We start from the raw sequence: 17,640 nt of genomic DNA, 5'->3' as shown, positions 1-17,640 counted from the left end.
GGGTTTTTTTTTTTCGTGCAAATTGAACACCAATATGAACGAGGGATGAATATAAAACTCTATATAGTTTGACAGTAAATATCTCACTTTACGCACGCCATGACAGACTCCCTTCATATTTCCACTATTATTTACTGTAACGCGCAGAGATCGTGACATGATTGGTTAACTAGTCTTTCGGCCAATCCGTGCCCCGTGTTTTCATGTCGATTTGTCACGGGCTGTTGTGACTCGGAGGCCCTACCGCCCCACAAAGCCGGGCGGGGGAGCCCCTTTCACAGCCACAGCCACAGCAGCATCACCGCCTCGCTCCGCGCAGAAGGACAGAGAGAGAGGAGAGAAATGCAAAGGGATGTAAGATGGCAGAGCTACAAATGCTGTTAGAGGAGGAAATCCCCGCTGGGAAACGGGCGCTTGTGGAGAGCTACCAGAACCTCTCCCGTGTTGCGGAATACTGCGAAAACAATTATGTTCAGGTAAGAGAGAGAGGGGGGCGCGCACGGGGGGGGGCGCTTTGATTCACAGTGTTTGGCCGCGATCTGCCGTCGTGTCTGCGGAACGAAACCACAGGCAGGAAGCGCTTGGTCCGACCGAGACAGATCCAGAAACCGCGATTTCTCCCCCCCGAAAAAAAACACCCCTCCGTCGCTTCGTACGGTGCTTTTTGACCGGGTTGTGCGGAGGTTGCGGTCCGGCCCGGGGATCCAGAGCCGCGGTAGCAGAAATAAGCTACACTCGCCCGGGTTGAATAGCCTTTGGGAGCGTTTAGAGAGGGTGTGTCGTGCTACGGCCAAGTGGTTTGTGAATGATTGAATCCGTTCTGTGAGATGGCTGTGACTGTGCAAAATGCTTCATACTATTCAAACACACTCCCATAGAGGTTGCATTGGATGATACAAAATAAAAAAAACAAATCAGTTGCGAGAGAAGGATCTGCTACTACCTAATCATTGAACTGCAATGTTGCCACACTTTGCTTTTGCCAAGGCTGACAAACCGTCATTAAAATAAGGCTTTTGGCAGCAATGTTATCCTACCATGCAGTACCTGTGATGGATTCCCCCCCCCCACACCCCTTTACAAACGCTTCACATGTGATGAAATATAGATAAACCCTTCAGATGTGCTGCACACGTCCAGCCATGAATGATGCTATGTAGCTGCACATGTTCTTTGACATTATCAGTGTGGTTGACTGACTGGTGTGCAGCATGCAGTGCCTATAACCTTCATATTGCAATGCTAACACAAGTCATTGTATTTTTGTTCATCTAAATATATGTTTTAAATATAGGTTGATCGCAACTTGTGTAATGAATCTTGAATAAGAGGATGCACAGTCTATGGTTATGACTGTTGAAGACCCTTAATTGATCTACAAAGTGCTGAAGTCATCACTTTCTATTGTGCACACTCATCATACATGACTTTCTGGCTTTCCGTTCCTGACAGTGTGAATAAGAGTCAATAGGAGGAAAGCTCATCCATTTTTACCTGGTGAATGGTTAATTTCTCTAGTCCCTGTGCCCGCCCATCCGCAATGAAACAAAAACTTGTATCGTCTTCTCTGTCAGCAGAATTTCACTAAATGAACAAAATAATTGTATGACTTGCTCATCAAAATGTTGCGCCATTATTCACTCAGAGAGGCGTGATTGTTGTCTGTTAAATATTGTATTAAAAAAACGGCACAACCCCGATCTCTATTTGACAAACTCTGTGCTGATTCTGACCTCACCACGTCCCTTTGAGGGTCACATGATATGTTTCTGAATCACAGCTCCTCACATAATGACTCATGGGGTTCAGTCTTTGCCAATATCAGGACTAGTGTTCAAACTGATATCACGTCCAGGGCTCAGGATCTGTTATAGGGTACAAAGGAAATACAATTATTAAGTAAAGGGAGACAGCCGTGAAGGCATTTTCATAAAGGTGTGTGAGCGGAGGGACTTTGAATAAAGTTGTAGGTGACTAGATTTATTTTTATTTGTCGCATCCACATCATTCAAGTCTTTAGGGTGTGTCAGGTCTGTAGTATATTTGTGATGAAGTGGGATTAGACTTTCCATTTTTCCTTTTCTCGATTTAGTCAATTCATTTTTCATTAGAAGTCATATAGGCTCTATAATACTACATTACTTATCTGAAGTGTATGTTCCCGTACCTCTCTACTCTACTAATATGTGCAATAATATCTCACCGTAGTTGTAGACCTGTGCTTCTTATCCCTGTTTTGCTATTAAACTATAAATAAGCATATCCAGCAACTATTTAAAGGTTTCCAGAAACAGATGGTTTGCCAGCCGGTGGAGATTTAGGATCCAACAAAGTGTCTTGGCATTCCTGCTGGCTGGTCTCTACTCCCACACGCACCTGTCCCATCGAGCTATCCATCTGAAGTTATTGTTGTCCTTATCAATCTTTTTAATGTCACATTACACAATAAAGTAGTTCATTTATTTTCCCGTTTATTTGTCTAATAGGCGTGATTAGCAAGATTAGTTGTCATTTAGCAAGTTTTCAGAAGTCGCTGAATTTCAGGAGGAGCTGAAGCAAGGAAGAAAGTGCCCTGCCAGCTCAGGAAACCTCTAGACCAGTGTTTTCCAACACCTGGGGGACCTTAACACTTAGCAGGGGGCACTTGGAAGGAAAGGGAAATGATGCTTTTCAGTAAAAAGGTTGATTTTGATAGTATTGTAGCTTTATTTTAAAGACAACACACTACTAAATACTAATAAATCATTCCCTTGTGGCAGAGTGCACTCTTGGTTTACATGAATGACTCAAGGGGTACGGGAGACAAAAAAGGTTGGGAACCACTGCCCTAAGTTAGGGCGATGTTGTTTCATGTAGTAATTACATCCTGCTGACATTATTTCTTGTAAATGATTAGTGAAAATGCAGCGTTTCCGCTTCTTCTACCTTACTTCCTGTGGCCAACTTCTCCATTTCCTCCTCCACACATCCTGTCTTTAATTGGACTGACCATGTCTCTGCTGTTCTCTCTCAGGCCCAGGATAAGAGAAAGGCCCTGGAGGAGACTAAGGCCTACACCACTCAGTCTCTGGCCAGTGTGGCCTATCAGATCAATGCCTTAGCCAACAATGTGCTGCAACTACTGGACATCCAGGCCTCGCAACTGCGCCGCATGGAGTCCTCCATCAACCACATCTCTCAGGTATGAAGTTAAAATACTGTAGCTAGATATTTCTACTAATTAACCATATTTCGAAATGCATGGATATTCACTGAGGATCTCCACGAATACTCTTGTAGTCAATTGTGCATTGATTAAAAGTCTTGTCCATTTCTATTTTCTAAACAAAGTGTGGCACATGGGTTCCTCTATCAAAGGGTCATTTACTGCTATTAATCAAAAATATCATATTAATATTTTCCAAAATGCTATTATAAAAGTATTTTAGAAATATCTTATGAAATATCTTATGAATACCAGTAACATTACTGTGTGGTAACATTTCTTACAGTATCATCACAGCTCAGCAGTGTTCCCCTTTATATTCAGACAGACATGTGACATTTAGCTCCCTGGACCTGCCAGCCTCCACAGTGTTTCAGTGACAGCCCGTGCTTCATCAGCAGTCCTCTCTGTCGCCTATGTCCCATGTTGTTCTGTTCTCACCCGGGCCACTCTCTGTCAGTCTCTGTATGTCCTGCTCTTCTCCCTCTGCACTTCATCAAACCTGTCAGGGGTGAGCTCTGAGGTCCAAGTTGCACTTTAGAGTTGAGGCCTTGCACCAAAAGACACTCACCTTAAGTTAACATTGGTTAATGAGGATAATGGAGCTTTTTCTTCTGCAACAGGCAGCCAGAGAAGGATGTGAATGGCAAAACACGAATCCAACACTAATAGCCACGCGCTTAAGGACAAACCTAAACCTTTGGGCGACTTTGCTCTCATTACAAAATGTTTAAATAGATATAACCTGTACATCCCTAAGGGTTTTCCTCTTCTCACGGGTCAGTCCGTTAAATAGATGCGATGACTCCACTTGTGTAGCTCAGCAAGTAGAACGTGCGTATTTGTAATCACAAGGTTATGAGATCGAGGCCCACGTTTGTTTTCATCAAATAATTAATGCAGCTCATTTAATGCTATTTGTGAACGGCGGCGACAATGGTACTTTACTTGCCATTAATACAAGTACAAGTGATATAACCAGCTTAATCTGAAAAAAATGTACATGATTTATGGAATGAATTAGGATTTAATATGTACAAATATACTGTATATGACTCAGAATGTTGGGTTCCATCAGAAGCAAGATTGTGAACAGAACTGGAGGTTTTTTTTGTGTGTAAGAGTCCTGTTGAGTGTTCTTAGGATTTGTTCTTACAGAGGTACATTATCAGCAAAGAACAAGTTTTGTGAATGCCAAAATCTTCCTAAGAAGGCGTTAAGAACAAACGTGTCGTGAATGAGGCCCATCGTCCCCAGTCACATGATCATATGAAGTTGCACCGACTATCACTTTTCATGATAGATTTACAAAAAGAAGTTGTGGAGCTATAGTGAGTGAGAGTGGCCAACCAAAGCTGAGATGAATACAAAAGTTTGGCCTAGTTGTTGAATCATCTCATCGTCATCTTATTGTAGTCTAAAATACAAATGCTCTGAGTCACTTAAGCGTCTTACTGTAGTGTTCGACCCTCTATTTCAACAACTTCATCTTAGTAGTGAGATACAATATAGCTGTGAAGACGCAAAATGAGAACAGGAAGTGTATGCCAAAACTAAATTAGTAACACCTAAATGCAATGTATTTATTCAAAGTGCCAAACTCTTTCCGATCTGCATGTTTGTTTGTTTGTTGTTTATAATTACGAGGTCTTAATACAGCAGTCATGATTATAATTCTGTTGTGCTGCAGAAGATTAAGGGCTTTGAAAATATTCAAGCCATTATTTGTTCATGCTTCATGATGATGTATTCACACTAACAATACCATCTAATGCCAGCGCTTTTATTTTCTTTGAGCGTGGATGTTAAATGCAGGTTGTTCTAGGACTTCCTTCTATGAGTTGCTAAGGGGTTGTACTTCTGTGAACCGTCACTGCCATACAGCGATTAGGTGAGCACACATCCCACGGAGAACGCTACAGCTGTGCCATCTGTCTGACAATGGGGCGGCAAGGCTTCACCCAGGCGTGCGGCCAGATGTTTTTATTAAGGATTACACACTAAATTAGATTAGGCGTACGCACAGGAAGGCCACGCCGAGGTCTGCCGTCAGTCATTAGGTAATAACAGGTAATACAGAATGCTTGATAGTTTTACAATTACTTCATATGTGACATCTTCCACAGTCAAACAAATGAATCAATTTGTCGCATGCAGATGGTTCACTCATTTGACTTTAAGAGCATAGATAATCACAATAAACTCCATCGGGTTTTTACAACCACTAACATTCATTCATCTTTTTCTCATTTGAAGAAGGTTATTGCAGCACAAAGGAGGTTTGAACGGAGTAGTCAGATACTCATACTAGTACTTGTAGGATTGCAGTTCAAGGTTTGCTTTATTGCCATTTCTACCACACAAAATTCATACTTACAGGCAATCTGTTCAAACTGTAAACAACACTAGTTTACCATTAGGGCAGCAGTTTAAAGCCACATTGAGGAACATTCCACGTGGACGTGACCTCTCTGCGTGTTCTCCCTGTGTCTGCTTAGATTTCCTCCGGTTTCTCCTATCAGTAGAAACATGTACAATAGGCCAGGATGACGGAGAGTGCGAGTGTGGGACAACAGATGCAAATTAACCCATGGCTGCAATCCGATGTGGTGTTCATAAACGTGCACGGTCCCCAGCAAATAAACCAAACCGAACGAATTCCATTTGTTGTACATATTATATGACTTAATTGGGTGTTTTATTTGGACAGTTTTGTGGTAAATGGACTCAGCTTATATAGCGCTTTTCGGTAACACTTTCTTTTACACAACCCTTGATACATTGTACCTAACTAAATTTAGTACAGTGTAATGTGCTCTGTAACAATGTGTAATAAGTTGTACCTATGGGTTAGATACACAATGGAATAATATGTATTTGTAGTTTGTAGATACATCATGTAAAAAGACATAATTCTAACTCTAACCCTAACCTTAAGCCCTAACCCTCAGGGTCTCGGGTGCATTATGTACTTACAAAGTACGAATACAAGTTATTCCATTATGTAAGTACTACATAGGTACAAGTTATTACAGACACTGGAGGCAAGGAGGGTGAAGTGTCTTGCCCAAGGACAACGACAGTGTGCACCTTCAGGAGGCGGGATTCTAGCTCGACCCGCTCTACCAACTCCGCCACAATTGACAGTATTTGTCACATTTTTAGAGTAGTCAGGGACCCTCTGATTTGTGTAATAGTATTTCTCAAAATCATGTTGAAGGCCAGAGTTTAATCCTGGATTTGGCCCCTGGCCTGAGGTTGCCTGACCCTGAACTAAACTGTCATAAAATACTGAGCCACAAGTTCACTCAGTAAAGACATGTTATTAGTTTAGTTTAGTTTTTTTTAACCAATTTACACAATCATAAGCATATAAATGCTTGTATTGACTCCTGAAATGTTAGGTAGTATGGCTTTAAAATACTATTGTACTCTTGATAGAAAATAAATGCAGTATTTAATGTTGTAAATGTAATACCCACTGTATGACTCATTATTACGGTACTTTTTTCAACTACAGTTTTCTCTACATGCATTTTGGCCCATGTGCTTGTGTAATGTCCTCTCTGCCACTTCTTGCTTTTCAGTAACAGGAAAAGGAGGGTATCATTGCTTACTTCCAGTTGAAACGGGGTGTGACCCATCAGCTTCCTCCTCCAAAAGCAGACACTATATATATCTCACACCATCAGAAATAAACAGTTGAACGTCAGGGAGCGGCCGTTAGCGCCACAAACGCCCATCAAACTTCAGTTTTCTCTGTGTGATTCGTATCTTCAGCCTCGGAGGGAGGTGGGGCTGTCAGTCGGTGCCTGCTCTGAGATGGATGGGTGACCTTGTTATTCTGTGTTTCCTAAATGCGTCAGCGTGTTGTAGATGCAGCTGAATTAAGGCACAACTTCGAAATAATTTGAATTGAAGTATTGTAACGTATTTCCCCAAACCACCTCTTCATTAAGAAATCCCTAACATGTAGTGGCAGCTTACATTTCATCACTCCTTCCTTGTGCAGGCCGGCTGTGAGCGGATGCAGTGAGCCGCTGTGATTTTAATTTTAAATAAGGAAGAGGTCACCATTTCATGAGTTTGACCCTTATTTGGGGTTAAATGAATGTTCATCAAATATGTGTGAGGGCAGCAGCCGGTCGAGCAGAATAATGGGGTACAGGATGGCCACTGCTGGAGTGTGGACACACAGTGGGAGGCTTCAGTGCCTGGTGGGACCTGGGAGCTCAAATATTTTATGAGGTAGTATTTGGTGTGGAAGGTTTGAGAACTCGACACAGAAAGGCCAGGGTGCTACCTACGCCTTTGCCTTAATTTGTCATTCAGTGTTATTCAATGTAGTATCTTCACTATTACAAGAGAAGCCATAGGTGTCGGAAATCAATTAAGCTTAAAGGGATTTACCATACCATAATAAATCCTTTTTGTAGTCCCTCTAGGGGTAATACAAGTGTTAATGGGATGATTGTGGTGTCTCTGGCCAGAAAATCACACTTGCAACCTTTCCTGCGCCAGGTCGGAGGCGCAATACACACTAATGGAATCACGAATAAGCTAACAGGCTAACGGGCAAAGCTAACTGCGGGCTAGTGCCACTTAAACAGTATTTACGACCAAGTTTTAGTGAAAAATATCTCCATTGTGTTATTGGATGTACAATATCCCTCTTTCCCTTTGTCTTTTCTGTCAGCGTAGTATTTATTCTCATGGACAATTAATGAGTAAAAAATAGCACAATATGCTACGACACCTACAGTGGCGCTTATGGCCTCTAGGGGCATGACTTAGTTCTGCTTTAACTTAAAATGTGTTTGGAGTAGATTGGAGTAAAGTTTGTGATATAAAATGGAATGGCACTTTTTTACATCAATTGATTAGTGTGTGGATGAATTATTAAGATATGGGGTAAGCATGTATTCATATATTTACTGGAGGCTGGATTTTGCTGTGAAATGATCATAAATACTCACTCACATTAATTTCTATTGGCCCTGCAGACAGTGGACATTCACAAGGAGAAGGTGGCTCGCCGAGAGATTGGGATCCTGACCACGAACAAGAACACGTCTCGCACCCACAAGATCATCGCCCCGGGCAACATGGAGCGGCCCGTACGCTACATCCGAAAACCCATAGACTACACACTGCTGGACGACGTGGGGCATGGGGTCAAAGTAAGAATTTTTCAATCTCAGTGATACAAGAGCAAAGTCCTTTGGCCATAATGTAAAACCAATCCTAACCTGGCCACAGTCAAACCCCCTGAAGTCATTACTTTGATGTAGTATCCTGATTTGCAGCCTAATCGATTATGGAAGACAGGAAGAGCCATTTTAGTGGAGTTCACACCTAGTCCATGTAACTGTCGGCTCTAATATTTCACAAACGCTGATGCGCACTCACACTTCAGCCATCGATTTGTGGCCGTTAAAGTAATTACAGCTCCCACACACATGCAGGAAATGTTAGTCAGTTGTACAAAGTGGATTCTTCCTTCAAGGCAAAACCTCTCCGTGCAAAACCGTAATGCTTACAGCATTTGATGCAGACACCGTAACTGCAGCGACTGGAATATTCTGCTTTTTTCCGCTTAATTCTTGTGTTTTATCCTCTCTCTGCATGATCCATCCGCTCTCCCACAGCCTCTTATTCACTAAACTACTGTGTTGGGATGTGAGGAAGCATTCATTGTATTTCACTATTATGTATTTCTGCACCAGTCTCCTCTTTCCTCTCTTTTTGTATAGACAGAGGCTGTCTGTCGATATCAGACATGCACTGATTCAAATTCAAAAGCTGGTGTTTCCTCCTCACAGGGATTTGGCACAGCCCTGTATGCTAATACAGCTCCAGCTACAGATGCAGAGATGAATGATGTCTGCTCACAAACACATAATAGATGGACCTTGCACTTGGCAACATGACTAAGGCTGCATTCAGATCAGATCAAATCAGATATTTTACGCACATTTGACCCAAATGTCACTACAATCTATCTGCTTTGGTTGCTTTGAATCTCACAAACAAGATGAAATCAAAAAGCATGTTGTTGTTTTTCTATTTATAATCCAATACAAATTTTAGACAGAACAGAAGTAGTGTTCAAAGTAATGAATAATAAATAGCCCTAAAATGGTTCAGTTTGTGGAGGGGCCGGCCTGATTGCTAGATTTGATTTCACACATTACAGACTTTTGTGAGCTTCCGAGGCGTTCGAAGGCCTGACATTCAGTGTCCGAGTGAACACACTCATAGACAGTAAACTGTTACTCATGGCGTTACTTTGCGACCTGTTTATAAAGCTACGACCCCTCACAGCTCCATCACATTCATTATTCCGGTGTGTCACTGAGTTTAAGTGGACGTGATTGTGAGAGCAGCAGCATCAAACATAAGTGTAGACTCTGATGTAACAGCATAGCCACACACACACACACACACACACACACGCACACACACGCACACACACACACACACACACACACACACAAACACACACACGCACGCACGCACACACACACACACACACACACACAAACAAACACGTGCTGCAGAGGACTCTTTTTCATCCAGTGTTGCTTTAGATGTTGTCTCTGGGAAACAGTATTAATAGCTCCCATTGCCTATATTTAAAATGGCACTTTTGCTGATGCAATCTAAATGTAAAATGTGGTTCACACAAACTACTTTTGCATTTTCAGCGTCGGCTGTGGGGGTTTAATGTTATACAACTTTTCAAAAATGTCACTAACTGTCACCTCATCCGCCATTAACCCGTGTGTGTCTTCTCTGTCTCTGTTTCTGCTGCTTTTTCTCAGTGGCTTAAGGCCAAGGTAAGATGCTGATGTCTTTTTTGTCATGTTTCATGGAAGTTATGCATGTTTTGTAATTGTAACACAAAAATATATTATTTTATGCATCAATACTGTAAAATATAGACTGTTCTTATTAAATATTCGAAAAGTCACTGTGAAATTGAACTGAAACCAATCCAGGCTTTCTTAGTGAGTCCTAAAGTGTGATGTTCTCTGCTTAAAAAAAACACTGTTGTCAGCATTTTAGTGCACACAAAAGCGGTGTTTTAATTTATCTTTGCTTCTCCAGCAACACGGAAACAATGCAGCAGGACGCGGTGGTGGCACGCTGTCCCGGACCAACCCACCAACACAGAAACCTCCCAGCCCCCCCATGGCCGGCCGCGGCACGCTGGGGTACATCTAAATGCATGTTGAAACATACATTGGGTGAAATATGTTCCCCTAATTGAAAGTGCTATTGTGTCATCTTGACAAACACAGACGTAACACTCCGTACAAGACTCTGGAGCCGGTGAAGCCTCCTGTGGTGCCAAACGACTACATGACGAGCCCGGCCCGACTCGGCAACCAGCACAGTCCTGCACGCACCGCGTCCCTCAACCAGAGGCCCCGCACTCACAGGTACCATACAACAACAATCATTTACATATTTGCTCCCTAAAAACTTTCTAACTCATCTGATATTTCATTTAAAAATCACATTATTTTGGCTTGATAAGTGAAAAATCTGGATTCAAAGGACTGTTGAACATGAGGAGACTCTCTTTTTCAAAATGGGTGTAAATGTTGATCCAAACAATCCAAGTCCAGGCACATCCCTTCACTCTTTAATTTATCCAAGCCTTTGAAATGTTTGTGTCACTGTGGCGTTGTCAGTGCAGTGTCGCCCAGTGACTGTCCAACAGCACATTTCCAGGGCTGTGAGTGCGTTGCCGCAGAGACACGGGGAGCGATGACACCACGGATGTAATAAGGGGTTGTCAAACACAGTCGTCTAATTACACCGCGGCTCGTCCCGAGGCTATCACCCTCTACATTCTGTTTCTCTGTATGTCCTCTCCAGTGGCAGCAGCGGGGGAAGCGGGGGCAGAGAGAACAGTGGCGGTAGTGGATCGGGGGTACCTCTGGCAGTTCCCACCCCGTCCCCTCCCAGTATGGGCCAAGGTGAGGAGCTGTACACCACAGTGCTAATTTATAGTTCAAAGATGAAATGGCGATAGTAAATCTTGAGTTTGATTCCTACCTATAGTTGCTGAGATAAGCTGCTGAAATGGAAAAGCCCCTTTCAATTAGTTATTTGTTTTTTGTGTCTACCTGATGTTTCAGTTGCTCCATCTGCCGCCTCAGTGCCACAGGGCCCCGGTTTGGGTCCGATCCCCATGTCCCAGTTTGGCACGATCTCGCGGCAGATCTCGCGCCACAACTCGTCGACCACATCGTCCGCCTCAATGGTTTCTGCCACTGGCACGTACCGCCGCGCGCCCTCTGTGTCCTCCCAGCAGCCGCACCTGAACGGAGGACCGGGCTACCAACAGAACACAGGTATATGCTGCGCTGCGCAAAAAGATTGTACTGTATTTTCCAGACTAGAAGTCGCTCCGGAGTATAAGTCGCACCCGCCTTGGCAACAACCTGGGCATGGATGCGTAACTGCACCGTTTACAAGCCTCTCCCGGCATCATGTTGTTCAAGCACCCATTCGCAAACTCGTTCCTCTAGCTGTGGCCACCTAGCATTTATCCCGTGATCAGCTTTTTTTGTTTTCTTCATTGCAGTAAGAGTAACCTCCACTTTTTGCCAGTCACTCACAAGTTTCTCGCTCACCCCAAACTTTCTGTCTGCTGCTCCATTACGGTTGTTTAAATCTTCAGTGGTAAAGGAGTGGCAGATACTGGTAGACAAGCCTAGAGCACCCTCTAGTGGCTGTCAGTGTGAAAATAACAAACATGTGAAACTATATATTTTGATATATAAGTCGCACCTGAGTATAAGTCACACCTGAGTATAAGTCACCCCCAATCTATGAAAACAGTGCGACTTATAGTCCGGAAATTACAGTAGCTCCATTTTAGTTGCTATATTGAAAAATGCATTTAGATATTACCCTCATACATGGGTCTATCGAATTAAAAAAGGTTTGTTGCCATGACATTGTTGTTGTTTATATGGCTAGTATCATTACGTAACTCGTCTGATAAAGTAAAAAAGGCATTAAAACAAGAGCCATGTAAGGGCAGTATGTGGACAAATATGTATTTGATAAGGAGAAACCTTTTTATAAACCAATATTCTGTTTGAGACTAGAATTTACTTTGGCAAAACAGCTGCGCTCCTCTAATGGCCCCTCTCTCTCAGGACGGCCAGCATCAGACAGAGGAGCTTTATTGTCTGTGAGGGAAAGACAATAAAGCAGCCGCACAACATCAGCATCAGCAGGGGATTTAAACTGGGACATCAGATGAGCTTTATGATGGCGGAGCTATAAAATTAACCGGATTTTCCTTTGCTCCTGGTAGTACTATTTAAGTTACTTGTTTAGAAAAACTTAAGCTTCTTTTCATGGAACGTAGTCACCAAAGTAATGACAAGAATACTCACGAGGTTTAGCCTTAATCAGAACATATTATCACAACATCAAGGGACAGAAATGACCAAATTAGGACTTGGTCAGGATTCATTGTTGCAGGTTTTTTAGGGCTCTACTTGGTGCCGTCTAGTGACTTACAGCCCTGTCTGGGTTGTTTCTGAGGTAATAATAAGACATGAGTTTCCAGGGACGTGTAATTTCTGAGTCATCGTTGGCTTTCATTTGCCGCTGAGGTGGAAGAATTATGTCACACTGGGCGTAGCATGTGTAATACTCAAGAAACAACCAGTAAAATGATATGTGTAAACATAAATGCAAGCAGTTTTATGCTTTACATTTCGCTCTTTTTGCCGACTATAGATTAAAAATGTTACAGTTGTTAAATAATGTCTACAGTTGCACTCTGAAAACAAGTGGACAATGCTTCACATTTATACAGTGGGTTCAGAAAGCTTGTCTATGTTTATTATGGTATTATACAAGGGCAATTGTTTCTATTTTAGTAACAGTAAAAGGGTATATATGATAATGAAATAAAAGGCTTGAAAAATTAAATGAAATAATTCTGAATCCACTGTAAACAGCAAGCTCTTTCACACAGTTGCTTCTTTCTTGTCTCACGCGCTGCATTTCTTCTGCTGCTTTTGCTGCTTCAGTGTCTGTGGCTCCTCCGCCTCCTCCCATGGTGCAGCTGACTCCACAGATCCCTCTTACCGGCTTTGTGGCCAGAATGCAGGAGAGCAGTAAGTGAAATGCACGACCACTATACTGTATCATTGGCAGCTGCAGGCATAATTATGACAGGCTGTGCTCAAACAGACACTCCTAAAGGTCAGTCGCGTCATGCTCTGAGTAAGTGACAGATTGCTTTAGCCAATCACGGTCAAGTGTGAACTTTCTGAAGCAGCAGACACCTTTTTATGCCTCTTCAAGGCAATGTACAGAATTCCAATGCACACTAATCGGGAAAAATCAAATATGTGTGAAGAAAACTGCTATAAATGTTGGTATTGTCTTATATAACACACACTGGTCTGAGCGTTTCTACTGTAAGTCTTATTAAGAGCAGGATTTTAAAAGTCATGCACAGTTAGCCCTGTCTCCTCACTGTACGTCTGCAGCTCTAAAAGGCCACATGATTTGCCCCCTCTGCTCCTCTGTGACTCACTGCACTCAGCACACTTTCTGGCGACGGGCACGCCTTTTCAATGTCTGTCTGTTGCTATGGTGATGGATCACAGAAAGCTCCGGTCGAACTCGCAAAGAAGAAATGTGAACTGATTGTACGTTCGGCCTGTCTAGAGGCTTCAGGTTACGACAAGCAGTGAGTCATTCAGTCAAACACATCATTTTAGGCCTGATCCTAAGTTATCCAATGTTAATCCAGAAGCTTTGATTAAGACATTTAATCTTGAGGTTGAAAAAGCATTACACCAGTCTCGTATCATAATTACCTCAGTATTTTTGACTCATCCTTTAACTATGTTCTTAATCAATTAGAGGATTTGTTCAAGCCAACCCAAAAGACACATCCTTGTCTTCATGAAGATCCAGAAATGTCAGTTCATTGTTCCACTGGGACATAAAATCTTTATAAAAAATGTTGTCTATAGTAAACAATAATTGAATATTTCTTTCTAATTTTTCAATCATAGTGAAACTATTCCCGCAGAAACTTAATGTTGCAGCGCCCTCTAGAGGATCACTGTCAGTGCAATGTGATGCAATGTAAACCATATCAACAAATACCAACATAATAGCAGTCTACAGGGCTGCTCAATTAATAACAATTTAATTCAAATTGAATTGGTGCCAATAAGGCGGTAATTATTGTGGTTGCACAATGGCATCAGCAAACAACAAAATCTCCTAATCTCTAATAATACCTATTTCAGTCTAGTCTTCTCCTGCACTTTATCTTGATTTTAAAACATTATTCACTGATATAATTGCAATACTTGCCAGAAGTAAAACTTACAGATACATTTTGTGGGGTAAAAGGGGTAACATTAATCATACATTACTTTGGAAAGCATACAAATACGCCACCACTGGGCGTATTTGTATTTGTTGGTGTTTCTCATTTGATAAATGTGTGTTTGCAGTCACAGACAGCCCTGCCCCGCCTCCTCCTCCCCCTCCAGAAGATCTGTCAGTGTTTGAGGAGCCCTCTCCCCCTCCTCCCCCTCCCCCAGTGGACTACGAGGAAGAGGACGCCTCCGTGGTTCAATACAGTGACCCATACGCGGACGGAGACCCACAGTGGGCGCCCAAGACCTACCTGGAGAAAGGTCTGGCAAACCCTCCATTCTCTCATAATGAAACCTGGCAGATGCTATTGTGCTTCAGAAATTAGCTTCATCAATGATAGTGTTGCCAACTTATGTGAATGATGCACTGATACTGAAGCTGATAATCGAGGTGCAGCTTGGGTTTGGTCTTGGTATTAGTAAAATGTTTTCTGTTTCCCCGTAGTTGTGGCCATCTACGATTACTCCAAGGACAAAGAGGATGAGCTGTCTTTCATGGAAGGAGCCATCATTTACATCATCAAGAAGAACGACGACGGGTGGTTCGAAGGCGTCTGCAACGGCGTCACTGGACTCTTCCCAGGAAACTATGTTGAGTCCATCATGCACTATGCCGACTAGAACACTCAGCGTTGACCTACTGCCATTTTGAACTCCGATCACGACAATGTACAGAAGTGAATGCAGTGTAGCGATATGTACAGCTCCCGGTCCGAATGAAGTGCCATGGTGAAAACGTTAGGAGTTTACATGTTTATTTTTGAAAGTCGATAAGGGACCAGTCCAAAAACCTAGTCGCACAAGACGGAGGGTGGACAAGCTGTGGATAGTGGCATCTGTTAGTTTACACTGTTGTTGTCAGGCAGAAGAAGTGAATCAAGAACTGACAATGATCAGATGTGTCTGTGAATACTCCGTCGCCCACCGTAACAAACGTTTTTAAAGTAGTCATCAGGACTAGGTTTTTTTTTAGAAGAATGAATCAAATTGACTCGGGGAAAAAAGCAAAACAAAACAACAGGTCATGTCATTCTCCCTCCACAGCCGTGTTCATGAGGGCTGGGTACTGTTACATTATTTTTCTGTTCCCGGAACTTTAACTCAATACCGATACCTGAACGATACTTAATTATTTGTCATATAGAGCCATTAAACAGATTTATAATTTTAACATTTTATCTACTTTGCATTTGTATCATTTGTTTGAGGTGAAAGAACCAAGAAGCTTCTATAACTACTAAAAGGGCAGGAAAAACACTTTCAAAGTTTTATCTTATTTTACCCAAATGTCCCCAATTTTTTTCCAATTTTCCCCCCAATTTTTCTATGTGTTTTACCCCAATGTAACTTTTTTTTTTCTTTCTTTTTAAAAAAAAATATATTTTTTTCCCAGTTAAAAAAAAAAAGTTCCCAATTTGTCCACTTGTTTCCCCCCTAAAAAATTCTAGTTTTTTAACTTTAGTTTCACTTTTTTTGATGAACAGCACCAAAACAAAGATTTTATATTTGTTTTTGGTACCTGCTTTCGATACGGTACCCAGCCCTAGTATTCATTAATTGTCCTAACTAGAAAAATGGTTGAAAACGTTTTCAACTAAACCTGTCCAGATGACCACTTTAAAAGCATTCATTTATTTATTAAAACCTCTGACTGAGTTGATTGTTGTGTTTCCCAACTCCAAATTCAGAAGCTTCCTACCCTTCATTTGCACTGTGAATGATCTATCTAAAGACCTTCCCCTCTATGAAAAAAAACACACAAAATGAAGAGTATTTTTGGACGTGACTTGAATGTTTGCCACTGTTGATGTCCGGATTGCTGAGAAGTGACGGTGAAGTTTGTGTGTAAAGAATGCATTGCAAGCTAAAAAAAAAAAAGAAACATAGTTCTTGTCCCTGGTGACGTCTTTTCTTCTTGTATATACTCTGTACCGTGAGAAGCTGCCAGTGTTTTGTGTGCTTCACCATCAGTGGGAGTGAGGAGGTGCCAGCGTCCGAAGGCCCCTGTTACATTTGATATGTACTTGAAAAATCCATTTCCCCGTCAACACTCGGTGCCATTTTATGTCATGAATGAACAGAAGCGTTATTCTGTCGCCTCCTGAATTCATAATGCTGTCCAGCTACTGTAGCAGAAAGAGGGATTCAGATCAATTTACAATGAAGTCCTGGCAGTGATTTGTTTTATTTCGCACTGATGAGTAAATAACTGTGACTGTTTTTTATTTCAACTTCAAAACTTGTGTTACCAGTATTTGCATATACTTTACATTATTGTTTAGTTTAGACATTTTTTTATTTACCTTTTGCTGGTCCAGTTGATAACAATGATGATCACAAGCTCCTGTTAACAGCAACAACCTCCTCTCAGTGTGTCCTGTTACTTTCAAGCTAAAATTCGCGGATTGTATTATTTTCAACATTGTAGTGAATGTAGGTGTTTGGTCGATGCATATTCATCTGTTTACAATTCAGGAATAACATTACAACCACGCACAGGTGAACTGGCACAATGTCAGCCCACAAACATCCATATCCCAAAGGTTTTCTAAACAAAGACAAACTGTATCCCATACATCCCTATCAACCTCTTACCACCCGCCTTTACCCAGTTTTACCCAAATCTAAAAGCCTCTTGACCTGAGAGCTATAAGCCTATAGGCTAGGATAACACCTAAATTGAAAGCTAAGGCCTACGAAACTCCTCTAAGCTGCTTCCTTGTTTTTGTGGTCAAGTTTTCGTCTGTATTTTGAGTTTTCGTCCAATTTTTGTTTCTTCATTACACTAAAAAACAAAATGTGGACAAAACGCTGCCAAAAAGCAAGGAAAACATTACAGAAACTAAATCTAAACTTGACTAAAAAACAAGGAAGACGCTTAGCTCAATTTTGTAGGTATTAGCTTTCAAATGAGGCTTTGCCCTGGCGTATAAACTTTGAGCTCTCAGGTTGTAAAGCTTTAACATTTGAGTAAGGCCAAACTGGAGGAAATGT

General features: G+C 41.9%; 1 protein-coding gene across 2 annotated transcripts; it reads left to right on the top strand.

Annotated features, from left to right (window-relative positions):
- The first annotated feature begins 171 nt into the window (after positions 1-171).
- On the top strand, positions 172-15,638 carry LOC306973345 (abl interactor 1-like). 2 transcript variants are annotated; one of them, XM_079570255.1, is made up of 11 exons: positions 173-476; positions 3,014-3,181; positions 8,209-8,385; positions 10,030-10,044; positions 10,316-10,422; positions 10,510-10,650; positions 11,093-11,193; positions 11,356-11,571; positions 13,273-13,359; positions 14,722-14,907; positions 15,092-15,638. In XM_079570255.1, exons 1-11 carry the CDS (start codon positions 360-362, stop codon positions 15,265-15,267), a joined length of 1,491 nt encoding a protein of 496 aa, XP_079426381.1. In that variant the 5' UTR covers positions 173-359; the 3' UTR covers positions 15,268-15,638. The 2 variants fall into 2 exon arrangements, with proteins under 2 accessions (XP_079426382.1, XP_079426381.1); XM_079570256.1 differs by lacking the exon at positions 10,030-10,044 and having other exon boundaries at positions 172-476.
- Positions 15,639-17,640: the final 2,002 nt, after the last annotated feature.

This window comes from Gobius niger (genome assembly GCF_951799975.1).
Source record: "Gobius niger genome assembly, chromosome: 13".
Taxonomy (NCBI): Eukaryota; Metazoa; Chordata; class Actinopteri; order Gobiiformes; family Gobiidae; genus Gobius; species Gobius niger.
Note: the sequence above shows the minus strand (reverse complement) of the source record. Positions and strands in the feature narration are given on the sequence as shown.

What these genes read in the sequence shown, in the direction of transcription:
- LOC306973345 (XM_079570255.1), top strand. Translation starts at nt 360, where the DNA reads ATGGCAGAGCTACAAATGCTGTTAGAGGAGGAAATCCCCGCTGGGAAA. An exon ending in CAGAGGCCCCGCACTCACAG is followed by an intron (nt 10,651 to 11,092) that starts GTACCATACAAC and finishes TGTCCTCTCCAG; the next exon opens with TGGCAGCAGCGGGGGAAGCG. An exon ending in CAAGACCTACCTGGAGAAAG is followed by an intron (nt 14,908 to 15,091) that starts GTCTGGCAAACC and finishes GTTTCCCCGTAG; the next exon opens with TTGTGGCCATCTACGATTAC.